At 42.2% G+C, this 16778-nt stretch overlaps 1 protein-coding gene across 1 annotated transcript in view; it reads left to right on the forward strand.

The window, feature by feature from the left end:
- The window catches only part of LOC133646342 (sodium- and chloride-dependent neutral and basic amino acid transporter B(0+)-like), a 68789-nt gene that overhangs the window by 19183 nt on the left and 32828 nt on the right, over positions 1 to 16778 (forward strand). Inside the window, exons 4-7 of the mRNA XM_062041637.1 lie at positions 6078 to 6239; positions 12990 to 13104; positions 13180 to 13312; positions 13386 to 13526. Coding sequence (XP_061897621.1) covers positions 6078 to 6239; positions 12990 to 13104; positions 13180 to 13312; positions 13386 to 13526 — 551 coding nt within the window. The remainder of the gene's footprint in view (positions 1 to 6077; positions 6240 to 12989; positions 13105 to 13179; positions 13313 to 13385; positions 13527 to 16778) is intronic.

Here is a 16778-nt window from a genome sequence, read left to right on the forward strand (position 1 = left end):
TGTTCCTTTTGGGAGGATATTTTTGACACGATCGGGAAAGCATACGGTCAAAACTTTCCCCCCAACCCATTATCAGCCATTTTTGGCGTATGCCCCGATAACATATGCCCGGTATCATTAAAACGCGCTGTTGCTTTTACGACCTTGCTGGCCAGGCGATTGATTTTGTTTAATTGGAAGCTGGCTCGTCCCCCATCACACGGCCGTTGGATTAGAGAGGTTCTCTACAATCTAAAACTAGAAAAACTTAGGTTTTCGCTAAAAGGCTCGGCTCAAGCGTTTGAAAGCTCATGGAGTCCTTTCTTGCTGTATGTCAACTCTCTTGATTTATCCCCAGACGCAGATGAGGAATAATCTCCCTTTTATTTATTATTATTATTTTAATTTAATTTAATTTTATTTTAATTTTATTTTCTCCCTTTCTCTCCTTTCAGCCTGTTTGTCTGTCTCTGGCCTCGTATGTGTGTGTGTATGTGAGGATGTCTGTCTTTGTCGTCTTACTTGTTATATGATTGTGCCATATGTCCCTTGTTGGTGTGACCTGAGTGGGGTGGGAGGGTGGGTGGGGATTTGGGTTTTAAGGGAAAGGGTGTGAAGAATTTTCTGACTTTAAAATTGTACTGTTTCGACTTGCACTTTTTTCTGTATTTGAAAATGCCAATAAAAAAAGTTGGATTAAAAAGGCAGCAGGAGCAAAGCTGAGTTGGGTTGTACTTTATTGAAGTATTTATCAATGTACTCACATTATTTTTTGATCAATCCTCATCCACATATCCACCAAAGTCCTCATCTTCTGTTTTCCGAAATGAACAGCTGGGCAAGTTCTCCATCCAACACGCCAGATTCCCTCTCGTCATTTTCAAATTCCGTCTCGTTGACGTGGGGCTCCTCGGAAAAAGTAAAAGCCGACTTCTCTTGCCCCGTTGCGCGTATCGATTCGCTACCGTGCTGGTCCCCTTCTTCTCCACAGTGAGCTTCACTGAGCGGCACCCTGTCCATGTTGGTGATGTGTTTGTCTGCAATTTTATTATTTACAACGCACATAGCAGCACTATATGCTCACTGAGGGCGTGCCTTTAGCGTCCTCTCTCACCTGAAACCTTCACCCTTTAATGTCCGCATGCTGTCCTCAGTCACCTTCGCTTTTCCTCCATATAAACAGCGTGCCGGCCTAGTCATATAACATCTACGGCTTTTGGAACTCAGTGCACACACAAGGTGCACACACAACAACCTATCTAGATTCGATAAGAGGATTCGATAATGGCATCGACATCGATCATTTCTTAACGAACATCATCCCTACGTGGGAGATTATGTTATTTCACCTATTTGGGTTAAAAAATGTTTTGCCAACCAGTAATTATAATCCGCAAATAAAGCGCCGTTGTTGAGTGTCGGTGCTGTCTAGAGCTCGGCAGAGTAACCGTGTAATACTCCAATACTTCCATATCAGTAGGTGGCAGCAGGTAGCTAATTGCTTTTTAGTTGTCGGGAACATGGTTTGTTGTGATCACAATATGCAGATGACAGCGGGAGGCAGCGTGCAGGTAAAAAGGTGTCTAATGCTTAAACCAAAAATAAACAAAAGGTGAGTGCCCCTAAGAAAAGGCATTGAAGCTTAAAAATGGCTATGGAAAACAGAAGTCATGGCGTGATGTGACAGGTTGTGATAGTACTTTGAGACAAGCGCTATAGTGATTCATGGTTGGTTGGTTTGAATTCATATCCAACAATTGCAACAACTTTTTACTGTCAATATCTGCTACTGAGTCTAATTTTTTAATGTTTTCTGCTGGTGGTGTGCCTCCGCATTTTTTATATGAAAAAAATGTGCCTTGGCTCCAAAAAGGTTGAAAAACACAGTTCTAGTGCATATTTAGTCGATGAAATGTAAACACAAAAGTATGTATTTGACCACTTATTTTCTTTTTGACATTTTTGGGGGAAGCCGTGCTTCCTTTACTGTCTTAGAAAAATCACCACTGCTCTGTCATCGAGTCAAAAAGTTTTGTTCTGATTCATTCGCCAGTTAGATTAACTCAGTGTTTGTTTGTTTTTTCTGCTTTGTACTAAACCCAAAACCAGTGAAGTTGGCATGTTGTGTAAATAGTAAAAAAAAAACAGAATACAATGATTTGCAAATTATTGTATACCTATATTCAATTGAATAGACTGCAAAGACAAGATACTTAACGTTCGAACCGGTAAACCTTATTTTTTGCAAATATTAGCTAATTTGGAATTTGATGCCTGCAACATGTTTAAAAAAAGCTGGCACAAGTGGCAAAAAAGACTGAGAAAGTTGAGGAATGCTCATTAAACACTTATTAGGAACATCCCACAGGTGAACAGGCTAATTGTGAACAGGTGGGTGCCATGGTTGGGTATAAAAGCAGCTTCCATGAAATGCTCAGTCATTCACAAACAAGGATGGGGCGAGGGTCACCACTTTGCGAACAAATGCGTGAGCAAATTGTTGAACAGTATAAGAACAACATTTCTCAACGAGCTATTACAAGGAATTTAGGGCTTTTACCATCTACGGTTCGTAATATCATCAAAAGGTTCAGATAATCTAAAGAGAAATCACTGCACATAAGTGGCAATGGCTGTGACCTTCGATCCCTCAGGCGGTACTGCATCAAAAAGCGACATCCGTGTGTAAAGGATATCACCACATGGGTTCAGGAGCACTTCAGAAAACCACTGTCAGTAACTACAGTTATTCGCAACATCTGTAAGTGCAAGTTAAAACTTGGCTATGCAAAGCCAAAGCCATTTGTCAACAACACCCAGAAACGCTTTGCTGCGCCCGAGCCCATCTATGATGGACTGATGCAAAGTGTAAATGTGTTCTGTGGTCTGACAAGACCACATTTCAAATTGTTTTTGGAAACTGTGGGCGTCGTGTCCTCCGGACCAAAGAAAAAAAGAACCATCCAGACTGTTATAGGCGCAAAGTTCAAAAGCCAGCATCTGTGATGGTATGGGGGTGTATTAGTGCCCAAGGCATGGGTAACTTACACATCTGTGAAGGCACCATTAATGCTGAAAGGTACATACAGGTTTTGGAGCAACATACGTTGCCATCCAAGCAAGGTCTTTTTCATGGACACCCCTGCTTTCTTCAGTAGGACAATGCCAAGCCACATTCTGCATGTTCCAACAGCGTGGCTTCGTAGTAAAAGAGTGCGGGTACTTGACTGGCCTGCCTGTAGTCCAGACCTGTCTCCCATTGAAAACTTAAGCTGTCTCCTCAGTTCCCAAACGTTTACTGAGTGTTGTTAAAAGGAAAGGTCATGTAACACAGTGGTAAAAATTAGGGCTGTGAATCTTTGGGTGTCCCACGAATCGATTCAATATCGATTCTTGGGGTCACGATTCGATTCAAAATCATTTTTTTTTTTCAATTCAACACGATTCTCGATTCAAAAGCGATTTTATCCCGATTCAAAACGATTCTCTATTCATTCAATACATAGGATTTCAGCAGGATCTACCCCAGTCTGCTGACATGCAAGCAGAGTAGTAGATTTTTGTAAAAAGCTTTTATAATTGTAAAGGACAATGTTTTATCAACTGATTGCAATAATGTAAATTTGTTTTAACTATTAAATGAACCAAAAATATGACTTATTGTATCTTTGTGAAAATATTGGACACAGTGTTTTGTCAAGCTTATGAGATGCGATGCAAGTGTAAGCCACTGTGACACTATTGTTCTTTTTTTTGTTTTTTATAAATGTCTAATGATAATGTCAATGAGGGATTTTTAATCACTGCCATGTTGAAATTGTAACTAATATTGATACTGTTGTTGATAATCAGTGTTGGGACTAACGCGTAACAAAGTAACGCGTTACTGTAACGCCGTTAGTTTCGGCAGTATCTAGTAATCTAATGCGTTATTTTTTATACTCAGTAACTCCGTTACCTTTACTACATGATGCGTTACTGCGTTATCTTACGTTATTTTTTATGTAGTATCGGCTAGAAACAGAAGATCTGAGTGTGTTTTTTTGCAGCGCTGCGGTGTCGTAAGGAAAAGAAAAGGCGTGCTTTGTGTTGTTGGGGGGGGGGGCTCCCATACCGTAGTTGAGGAGCGCAGGGGAGACGTTCCTCCAGGGCCTATGTACTTCGGGGCGAACAACCTTCACTTTACCCAGCAGTGGGTCTTTACAGCTCCGGACTCGAGGGTGAATGACGAGGCCGGCGGTTTGTTGCAACTGTGTGACTTTATTGGTGTCTTGCACGCAGCCATGAACCAAGCTAGATCACCTGCATGCACTCACTGTTGCCGCTCGCTCACTTCTCTCGCCCACTCACTCACTGACGTCACTCACCTCACATGCTGTCATGTCTTAAAGGGCCACACACACACAGCAGTGAGCAGCAGCAGTGACCGCGCCTGGGAATACTGCCCAAAACAGCAATTCAAATCTGCTGAAACAGCTACATAAGCAACATGCTTCGACGAAGTTAGCAAAGAGAGACACAGACTCCGATGCCACTTCAGCTCCACTTAAGGATTTTAACGGAGGGACTGCTAGCCAGGACAACATTGATAGAGCCATTGCAGTGTATGTGCTAGAAGACATGCAGGCTATTTCTACAGTGGAGTCACCCGCTTTCAGGCAGCTAAATAGCATGATTAGCGTCAAACAGCAAATGGCACGGAAAACATGTTCCAAGTACCTGGACAGTCAGTACATAAACATGGAAAGCGAGCTAAAGAAAACACTCCAAACTCTGCCTCTGCTCATCATTCAGCACTGAAGGTATACACACGCTGTCAATTATCTTATATACTTCTTTCTAGACTTCTAGAGTGTTTGATTATCACATCACTCTAAAATTATAGACTATAAAGTTCACAAACATAAAGAGGGATCCTAGTGGGCCAGGGCAATCTTTCCTTATCTCTAAACTAAAACTGGGGAAATGTGTAGAGTGTTCTGGGCTTCAGTACAGTGTTGATCTCCTGAATACATTTTATTTCCGAATTCCTTGAGAGAGAAAAAATGCCTGGTTAGGTTTTGTGTATGTCATGTGTGCCTTCCTTAGGTGAAGCCAGGTTTACAGCTATGTTGTTATTATGCTGTTTGTTACTTATGTATGTTATGTTGCAGCTATTTAAAATAGTTTTGTCAATTTGTTCTGGCCTGAAATACATTGGCCCTTTGAAACATATCTTTGTCTTTGTGTGTTGTATGTAGACCACATTGCTTAACAGAGTTCAGTGATGCAAATGAATGTCAAGTTGATCAACAGATTGTATTATTCTCCAGTGCAATAACAGTACTGAAATGAAGGCTATAAGAGCATTAATGGGAGCTTTTAAAAAAAAAAAGTAGAAGAAGTAACTAAATAGTTACTTTTCACAGTAATGCATTACTTTTTGGTGTAAGTAACTGAGTAAGTAACTGAGTTGCTTTTGAAATAAAGTAACTAGTAACTGTAACTAGTTACTGGTTTTCAGTAACTAACCCAACACTGTTGATAATATTCATTTTTGTTTCACTACTTTTGGTTTGTTCTGTGTGGTGTTTGTGTCTCCTCAATTGCTCTGTTTATTGCAGTTCTGAGTGTTGCTGGGTCGGGTTTGGTTTTGGAATTGGATTGCATTGTTATGGTACTGCTGTGTATTGTTTTGTTGGATTGATTAATAAAAAAATAAAATAAATAAATACATTAAAAAAATAAAAAAAATAGATTTTTTAAAAATGAGAATCGATTCTGAATAGCACAACGTGAGAATCGCGATTCGAATTCGAATTGATTTTTTCCCACACCCCTAGTAAAAATGCCCCTGTGACAACTTTTTTGCAATGTGTTGCTGCCATTAAATAATTGAATAAGTTAATGATTATTTAAAAAAAAAAAAAAAATTCTCAGTTTGAACATTAAGTATCTTGTCTTTGCAGTCTATTCAATTGAATATTGGTCGAAAAAGATTTGCAAATAATTGTATTCTGTTTTATTTACAATTTACACAACGTGCCAACTTCACTGGTTTTGGGTTTTGTATTATTTTGAAAAGGTTTGAACAAACGTGCATTCTAACCTGTCTGCAGGTGTGGGCGTTGGAATGATCTTGTTCAGCACCCTCCTGTCGATATACTACAACGTCATCGTGGCCTATGGCTTGTTCTACTTTTTCAGCTCCTTCCAGTCTCCTCTGCCGTGGTCCGGGTGCTTCAGTTGGGCCGACAAAAACTGCAGCGACAAGCCTTTAGGTGGACTAACATGTTTCCTATGATGATCAGGTCAATCTTTAATCAGTATGCATTTGTGGAATATATCAGAATGTTCTTTTTGATTCCATGATATCTTTTGTAGTCCCTGCAAACTAGTACAGGGCATACATACACTGAGATTGGTCCCATCTAGTCTTAGACTTAGATTGGTCCCATCTAGTCTTAGACTTAGATTGGTCAGATCTAGTCTTAGGCTAAGATTGGTAAGATCTAGTGTTAGTCTTAGATTGGTCAGATCTAGTCTTGGACTTAAATCGGTCAGATTTAGTCTTAGACTTACGTATATTGGTCAACTGTAGTCTAGGGGCTGCTGCCAATACCCCAAATACTTCTACTCCAAAACCAGGAGGGTGTGCCTGTTTTCGCCTTATCGTAGTGACGATACGATACGATAGGTTGAAACCATCCTTGCCTAAGCACACTATCCTGGTTTAGTAATATAAATATTTGACGTTTGGCACCAGCCGCTAGTCTAGATCTGACCAATCTAATTCTAAGACTAGATCTGACCAATCTAAGTCTAAGACTAGATCTGACCAATCTATGAATGAATGAATGAAATAAGTTTATTTTGGTTATATAATCAACCATCCACCTTTAACCATTTTGTGTGACCAGTTTAACAGTACATATTATACATATTTAACAATCATACACATTTACACACAAAATAAAAAATAATTAACCATAAAAGGAATAGGCTGAAGCCAAAGCTTATATTTGCCTATCCTATACCTCCACTGAAAATAAGATTGCCTGGAACATCAACGTTAAAAAAAAAAAAATCAATGGGATGAAAGTAATTGTTGCTATATTTTATAATTTTCAATTATTTTACCTTCAAGGTTTTCTTAAACCTTAAGAAAGAACTACCGTATTGTTCAGAGTATAAATCGCACCGGAGTATAAGTCGCACCTGCCGAAAATGCATAATAAAGAAGGAAAAAAATGTATGTAAGTCGCACTGGAGTATAAGTCACATTTTTTGGGGAAATTTATTTGATAAAACCCAACACCAAGAATAGACATTTGAAAGGCAATTTAAAATAAATAAAGAATAGTGAACCACAGGCTGAATAAGTGTACGTTATATGACGGATAAATAACCAACTGAGAACGTGCCTGGTATGTTAACGTAACATATTATGGTAAGAGTCATTCAAATAACTACAAACCCCGTTTCCAAATGAGTTGGGAAATTGTGTTAGATGTAAATATAAACGGAATACAATGATTTGCAAATCATTTTCAACCCATTTTCAGTTGAATATGCTACAAAGACAACATATTTGATGTTCAAACTGATCAACTTTTTTTTTTTTGCAAATAATCATTAACTTTAGAATTTGATGCCAGCAACATGTGACAAAGAAGTTGGGAAAGGTGGCAATAAATACTGATAAAGTTGAGGAATGCTCATCAAACACTTATTTGGAACATCCCACTGCTGAACAGGCAAATTGGGAACAGGTGGGTGCCATGATTGGGTATAAAAGTAGATTCCATGAAATGCTTAGTCATTCACAAACAAAGATGGGGAGAGGATCACCACTTTGTCAACAAATGCGTGAGCAAAATGTTGAACAGTTGAAGAAAAACCTTTCTCAACCAGCTATTGCAAGGAGTTTAGGGATTTCACCATCTACGGTCCGTAATATCATCAAAGGGTTCAGAGAATCTGGAGAAATCACTGCACGTAAGCAGCTAAGCCCGTTATCTTCGATCCCTCAGGCTGTACTGCATCAACAAGCGATATCAGTGTGTAAAGGATATCACCACATGGGCTCAGGAACACTTCAGAAACCCACTGTCAGTAACTAGAGTTGGTCGCTACATCTGTAAGTGCAAGTTAAAACTCTCCTATGCAAGGCGAAAACCGTTTATCAACAACACCCAGAAACGTCCATCTAAGATGGACTGATACAAAGTGGAAAAGTGTTCTGTGGTCTGACGAGTCCACATTTCAAATAGTTTTTTGAAACTGTGGACGTCGTGTCCTCCGGACCAAAGAGGAAAAGAACCATCCGGATTGTTATAGGCGCAAAGTTGAAAAGCCAGCATCTGTGATGGTATGGGGGTGTATTAGTGCCCAAGACATGGGTAACTTACACATCTGCGAAGGCGCCATTAATGCTGAAAGGTACATACAGGTTTTGGAGCAACATATGTTGCCATCCAAGCAACGTTACCATGGACGCCCCTGCTTATTTCAGCAAGACAATGCCAAGCCACATGTTACATCAACGTGGCTTCATTGTAAAAGAGTGCGGGTACTAGACTGGCCTGCCTGTAGTCCAGACCTGTCTCCCATTGAAAATGTGTGGCGCATAACAAAGACCAAAAAATGTGAGCACATTACACCAATTCTTAAATCCTTACATTGGCTCCCTGTACATCAGAGAATAGATTTCAAAATCCTCCTGCTCACATATAAATCACTACATGGTCTAGGGCCCAAGTATATCACTGATATGCTCCCACTATATACGCCCTCTAGATCACTAAGATCTTCTGAGACCAATCTGTTAGCGGTTCCAAGAGTAAACTCAAATCAAGGGAGAGCATCATTCAGTCACTATGCAACACATAGCTGGAATAAACTTCCTGAAGATGTCAGACTCTCCCCAACTCTCACTACTTTTAAAACTAGACTGAAGACTTTTATGTTCACCTTAGCTTTCAGCTAAATCTTTTAATCTTTTAACTTTTAACGTCTGCACTGTTTTTATTTTTATTGTCTGCATTTTAATTTTGCTTTTATTTTCTTTCATTTCACTTTGTTGTCTGTGAAGCACTTTGAGTCTGCCTTGTGTATGAAAAGCGCTATACAAATAAAGTTGCCTTGCCTTGCCTTGCCTTGCCTTGCCTTGCATTATGAAGCCTAAAATACCACAACGGAGACCCCCGGACTGTTGAACAACTTAAGCTGTACATCAGGCAAGAATCGGAAAGAATTCCACCTGAGAAACTTAAAAAATCGGTCTCCTCAGTTCCCAAACGTTTACTGAGTGTTGTTAAAAGGAAAGGCCATGTAACACACTGGTGAACATGCCCTTTCCCAACTACTTTGGCACGTGTTGCAGCCATGAAATTCTAAGTTAATTATTATTTGCCAAAAAAAAATTAAGTTTATGAGTTTAAACATCAAATGTCTTGTCTTTGTAGTGCATTCAATTGAGTATGGGTTGAAAATGATTTGCAAATCATTGTATTCCGTTTATATTTACATCTAACACAATTTCCCTACTCATATGGAAACAGGGTTTGTAAGTCTAAGATCATGAACTGATGAAGTCTACTTGGATGAGAGACCAAACATCTTTTAAGAAAAAAACAAACAGTCCAGTTGTGATCAATTGTATGCCCTGAGATGACAATGTGACCTCCTGAAATGAAAACGATGGCGAGCGCCTGGTGGCCGGGCCTGCCCACATGGGGCCCGGCCGGGCACAGCCCGAAGAGGCAACGTGGGTCCCCCCTCCAATGGGCTAACCACCCATAGCAGGGGCCATAGAGGTCGGGTGCCGTGTGAGCTGGGCAGCAGCCGAAGGCAGGGCACTTGGGAGTCCGATCCTCGGCTACAGAAGCTAGCTCTTGGGACGTGGAACGTCACCTCGCTGGGGGGGAAGGAGCCTGAGCTAGTGCGCGAGGTCGAGAAGTTCCGGCTAGATATAGTCGGACTCACTTCGACACACAGCAAGGGCTCCGGAGCCAGTTCTCTCGAGAGGGACTGGACTCTCTTCCACTCTGGCGTTGCCAGCAGTGAGAGGCGACGGGCTGGGGTGGCAATTCTTGTTTCCCCCCGGCTCAAAGCCTGCACGTTGGAGTTCAACCCGGTGGAAGAGAGGGTAGCTTCCCTCCGCCTTCGGGTGAGGGGACGGGTCCTGACTGTGGTTTGCGCTTACACGCCAAACGGCAGCTCAGAGTACCCACCCTTTTTGGATTCACTCGAGGGAGTACTTGAGAGTGCTCCCCCGGGTGATTCCCTCGTTCTACTGGGGGACTTCAACGCTCATGTTGGCAGCGACATTGAAACCTGGAGAGGTGTGATTGGGAAGAATGGCCGCCCGGATCTGAACCCGAGTGGTGTTTTGTTATTGGACTTTTGTACCCGCCACAGATTGTCCATAATGAACATAAGGGTGTCCATATGTGCACTTGGCACCAGGACACCCTAGGCCGCAGTTCCATGATCGACTTTGTAGTTGTGTCATCGGATTTGCAGCCTCATGTTTTGGACACTCGGGTGAAGAGAGGGGCGGAGCTTTCTACCGATCACCACCTGGTGGTGAGTTGGCTGCAATGGTGGGGGAGGATGCCGGACTGACCTGGCAGGCCCAAACGCATTGTGAGGGTTTGCTGGGAACGTCTGGCAGTGTCTCCTGTCAGAGAGAGTTTCAATTCCGACCTCCGGAAGAACTTTGAACATGTCACGAGGGAGGTGCTGGACATTGAGTCCGAGTGGACTAAGTTCCGCACCTCTATTGTCGAGGCAGCTGATTGGAGCTGTGCTCGCAAGGTAGTTGGTGCCTGTCGTGGCGGTAATCCTAGAACCGTTGGTGGACACCGGCGGTGAGGGATGCCGTCAAGCTGAAGAAGGAGTCCTATCGGGTTCTTTTGGCTCATAGGACTCTTGAGGCAGCGGACAGGTACCGACAGGCCAAGCGGTGTGCGGCTTCAGCGGTCGCAGAGGCAAAAACTCGGACATGGGAGGAGTTCGGGGAAGCCATGGAAAACGACTTCCAAACGTCTTCGAAGCGATTCTGGACCACCATCCGCCGCCTCAGGAAGGGGAAGCAGTGCACTATCAACACCGTGTATGGTGAGGATGGTGTTCTGCTGACCTCGACTGCGGATGTTGTGGATCGGTGGAGGGAATACTTCGAAGACCTCCTCAATCCCACCAAAACGTCTTCCTATGAGGAAGCAGTGCCTGGGCAATCTGTGGTGGGCTCTCCTATTTTTGGGGCTGAGGTTGCTGAGGTAGTTAAAAAGCTCCTCGGTGGCAGGGCCCCGGGGGTGGATGAGATCCGCCCAGAGTTCCTTAAGGCTCTGGATGCTGTGGGGCTGTCTCGGTTGACAAGACTCTGCAGCATCGCGTGGACATCGGGGGCGGTACCTCTAGATTGGCAGACCGGGGTGGTGGTTCCTCTCTTTAAGAAGGGGAACCGGAGGGTGTGTTCTACCTATCGTGGGATCACACTCCTCAGCCTTCCCGGTAAGGTCTATTCAGGTGTACTGGAGAGGAGGCTACGCCGGATAGTCGAACCTCTGATTCAGGAGGAACAGTGTGGTTTTTGTCCTGGTCGTGGAACTGTGGACCAGCTCTATACTCTCGGCAGGGTCCTTGAGGGTGCATGGGAGTTTGCCCAACCAGTCTACATGTGCTTTGTGGACTTGGAGAAGGCATTCGACGTGTACCTCGGGAAGTCCTGTGGGGAGTGCTCAGAGAGTATGGGGTATCGGACTGTCTGATTGTGGCGGTCCACTCCCTGTATGATCAGTGTCAGAGCTTGGTCCGCATTGCCGGCAGTAAGTCGGACACGTTTCCAGTGAGGGTTGGACTCCGCCAAGGCTGCTTTTTGTCACCGATTCTGTTCATAACTTTTATGAACAGAATTTCTAGGCGCAGTCAAGGCATTGAGGGGATCCGGTTTGGTGGCTGCAGGATTAGGTCTCTGCTTTTTGCAGATGATGTGGTCCTGATGGCTTCATCTGGCCAGGATCCTCAGCTCTCACTGGATCGGTTCGCAGCTGAGTGTGAAGCGACTGGGATGGGAATCATCACCTCCAAGTCCGAGTCCATGGTTCTCGCCCGGAAAAGGGTGGAGTGCCATCTCCGGGTTGCGGAGGAGACCCTGCCCCAAGTGGAGGAGTTCAAGTACCTCGGAGTCTTGTTCACAAGTGAGGGAAGAGTGGATTGTGAGATCAACAGGCGGATCGGTGCGGCGTCTTCAGTAATGCGGACGCTGTATCAATCCGTTGTGGTGAAGAAGGAGTTGAGCCGGAAGGCAAAGCTCTCAATTTACCGGTCGATCTACGTTCCCATCCTCACCTATGGTCATGAGCTTTGGGTCATGACCGAAAGGACAAGATCACGGGTACAAGCGGCCGAAATGAGTTTCCTCCGCCGGGTGGCGGGTCTCTCCCTTAGAGATAGGGTGAGAAGCTCTGTCATCCGGGAGGAGCTCAAAGTAAAGCCCCTGCTCCTCCACATCGAGAGGAGCCAGATGAGGTGGTTCGGGCATCTGGTCAGGATGCCACCCGAACGCCTCCCTAGGGAGGTGTTTAGGGCACGTCCGACCGGTAGGAGGCCACGGGAAAGACCCAGAACACGTTGGGAAGACTATCTCTCCCGGCTGGCCTGGGAACGCCTCAGGATCCCCCGGAAAGAGCTGGAAGAAGTGGCTTGGGAGAGGGAAGTCTGGGCTTCCCTGCTTAGGCTGCTGCCCCCGCGACCCGACCTCGGATAAGCGGAAGAAGATGGATGGATGGATCTACTCAATTATTTGATGCTTGTTGAACAGAGGCTCCACCACAAGTTAACATTCAAATCACAAAGTTTTCTCCACTATCAGCTAGAAAATTGGAATTGCCAGAGTTGATGGGTCCTCCTGTAATCCTCTCCATCATTTTTGTAAAAGGCTCATTTGCAGGGACTTTGCAACAGTTTTCCATTTTGGTTTGAAACCCAATCCACTGACTCATCATCTCTCCTTCTGCCTGTAGTCTACTGCAACCTAAGTGGTGTTGTCATGGCCAACTGGACTCAGGAGAACATAAGTTGTCCTTCATCCAGCAAGATAAGAGTTCCAGTGCAGAGTCCCAGTGAGCAGTACTGGGAGTAAGGATGTTGCACTCGCATGTCTTCACACATTGGTCTACAGAATTTGATTCTCAGTTTTCTTTTGTTCTACAGTCATGTGACTCTACAGAGATCCGCTAGTATCGAGGAGACCGGTCCAGTCGTTTGGCACTTGGCTCTCTGTTTGCTGCTCAGCGCTATCCTTGTTGCTGCAGCGCTTATCAAAGGCATCAAGTCGTCGGGAAAAGTACGTCAATGCAACAGCGTGTTGGGCTCCCGTGGTGCCTTCAGTGACATCCCTGTGGCTCGTGTCTCTCTAGGTCGTGTATTTCACCACTACGTTCCCATTTGTGGCGCTCGTGATCCTGCTGATCAGGGGGCTGACACTGGAGGGAGCCAGAGGTGGGATAGAGTTCTATGTTGGTGGTCGGTCCAACCTCACTAAGTTGAAAGAGGCGGCGGTAAGATGCAATATATAAGAGTTCATGGGCCCAGTTAAATGATGCAATGTTACTTCTGCTAGCAAAACATGTGACAGAATGGTAGGTTCCAACACATTTAGTGATGGAAACTTAGGCACCATACTTTAAATAAGGTCCAAGGACAGGGGACAAGAATTCGACCTTTAAACACACCCATACTGTGCCACATATCCCCTGAAACTCAAATGGTTCTACAACCCCCGGCAAATGATGCAATCACCAGAGTTTGAGGATGTTCATTCAGTTGTTTACTTTTGAAGAAAAAAGCTGATAGCAGACATGACACAGAACTATAGTTATTTCAAATGGCAACTGTCTGGCTTTAAGAAACAAAATAAATCCAAAATATGAATTATGGTAGTCTAACAGTTACATTTTTAGATCAAGTAGCGTGAAATAATTATGAAATTACTCAATTCTGAAGAAATAATCATGCAATCAGCCTGTAAATTTTCATTTCCAAGGCTAACCGATTAAATCTGTTCATTAATCTGTACTTTAAAAGGCGTGTATACACCTTGGAGAGCTGTTGCAGCAGGTGGGTCAACATAAATCAACGCTTTAACACGAGACACGTCAATCGAAACAAAGGAGAGGTTTCTCAAACTTCTCCCAGAAGGTCAATTATCACCCAGTGTTGCAAAAGATGTGTCTTAAATCTGGACCTAGTACAAACAACATGGGAAGGTTGCAAAAGGCAAGCATACTGGTAGACCAAGGAACACATTAAAATGCCAAGACAGACAACTCAAAGCAATATGTATTCAAAACAAACAAAAACCGCACTGCAAAACAAATGAAGAACAAATGGGAGAAAAATGGAGTCACCGTCTGTGACCAGGCTGTAAGAAATGGCCAAAATGCTAAATAGAAGCTGTTATTAACACCTGAACAGAAAATAACAATGTTACAATGGACTAAGGAAAAGTCATCTTGGACTATACTGTAGATGACTGGATGAATGTTGTATTCAGTGATGAGTCATGAATCTGCGTTGGGTAAGGTGATGATATTGAAACTTCTGTTTGGTGGCGTTCCAATGACATTTATGAAGACGACTGCCTGAAAAAAACATTCACATTTCCACAGTCACTGGTGATATTGGGCTGAGTGTCGGATAATGATTGATCTTCAGTGAATGCAATGAATGAAGACACTTTAGACACTTTTCTTATTCTATCATAAGAATGTTTGGGAACGATAACATAATATACCAAGATGATAATGCAAAAAATGGGACCCCAAAAATTTACTGTGGGACCCCATTTTTATGACTTACTGGGGTCCCGCGGGCCTTGAATTTGACACCACTGCTCTAGTTATAAAAGCCAGAGGTGGTGCAACAAACGTTTGTCCTCAGAATTGAGTGATTCCATTTTTTTTCCAATAATCTAAAAATGAAAATGTTACAAATTACCTCAATTTATATCCTTGATTTATTTCAGTGTTTCTGAAAGCCATAAAGTTGCCATTTGAAACGACTTTAGTTCTGTGTCATGTTTGTTATCCGTTTTTTTTCTACAAAATTAAACAAATGAAAGAACATCTTCCAAGCCCGATATTTCCTTTTTTGTAGTATGATTCTTACATCGGATGAATACCTTTACCTTCATTATTTTCTCATCCTGTGTGAGCTATTTTTCTGTTTTTGATCCTTACTGTCAACATAAGTGTGTGTGTTTTCTAGATGAAATATTAGTTCCCCTTTAGGTGACGTATGAGGAACATGTTATTCATGTTTTTTACATGACCGCATGAATTTGTTTCTGTCAGATAACTCCTCCTACCAGGGACGGAGCACCAATTTTGGGCCCCCATACACAAGACCCCTAAAGGTCCCCCCACCCCACCCTAAACCCGACATCGCTGCCCCATACACACACTTGGTATGTTAGCACGCACACAAAAACTCTACGATGGATTTGGTTGAAACCATTAAAAAAACAAAAAACTTTATTAGATACAAATATTTAAAACAATAATTAAAATTTGATTTTGTTAAAAAAAAAAAAAGCGGGTTTATTTTTTCACAAAATAGTGCCAACAATTGTGATGTGATCGGAATATGAATTTAAATAATCATATCCTCTTTATATCATATTATATTATATTATGTTATATTATATTGTACTACATTATATTGCTTTATATTATATTATACTACATTATATGATATTAGTTTGTATTATATTGTGTTATATTATTTACCTAAATACGATTATAAGTCTGTCATGTTTTCCTTTTCTTCAGAGTGTAACAGGATAATAAAAATACATATATGATAAACAATACATAATTATTATCATGATAATGTTATTATTATTATTATTATACATCTCCTGGTGGTTAAGTCTCCTCTGTCTTCAAAACTTAGTGACACCTTTGTTTCTAACATTAATCAAGTGGCCTTGAACTAGGGCTGGGCGATATGGCCTTTTTTTAATATCTCAATATTTTTAGGCCATATCGCGATACACAATATATATCTCGATATTTTGCCTTAGCCTTAAATGAACACTTGATACATATAATCACAGCAGTATGATGATTCTACGTGTCTACATTAAAACATTCTTCTTTATAATGCATTAATATATGCTCATTTTAAACTTTCATGCAGAGAGGGAAATCACAACTAAGTCAATTTAGCAAAACTTTATTTATTAAACAGTTATTAAGCAATGGCACAAACATTCATGTCATTTCCAAAACAGAAAGTGCAAGATTGTCCAAGACATTTTAAAACAAGCTATAAGTGCACTTTTGTGAATGATGTCACTAAGATGACATTTCAAAACAACACTAAATTAAAGTGCACTTTTTGTACAGAACGCCACTACAATAGTTTAAAACAAATAAAGCACACTTTTGTGCATGATGACAGACAAGATATTTCAATAAGTGTCACATAAAAATGAGCTGCATATCAAATAGTATATGTCCTACGGTGTTGATGTGGAAATAGTTGCTTCGGCATTTAGTTGCACACGTGACAGTATGTGACGTATGTAAGAAGGTGCGCTTGTTCTAAGTCTCTGTGAGAAGGAGAGACAGGAAAGAGTGAGAACCGCATGCAGTTTAATGCCCCGCAGCTAAAAGCAACTGCATGAGAACGTATACACGAATATCACGATATAGTCATTTTCTATATCGCACAGAGACAAACCCGCGATATATCGAGTATATCGATATATCGCCCAGCCCTACCTTGAACGCACCACCGTTTTGTGC

This window comes from Entelurus aequoreus, linkage group LG01, assembly GCF_033978785.1.
Source record: "Entelurus aequoreus isolate RoL-2023_Sb linkage group LG01, RoL_Eaeq_v1.1, whole genome shotgun sequence".
Classification (NCBI taxonomy): domain Eukaryota; kingdom Metazoa; phylum Chordata; class Actinopteri; order Syngnathiformes; family Syngnathidae; genus Entelurus; species Entelurus aequoreus.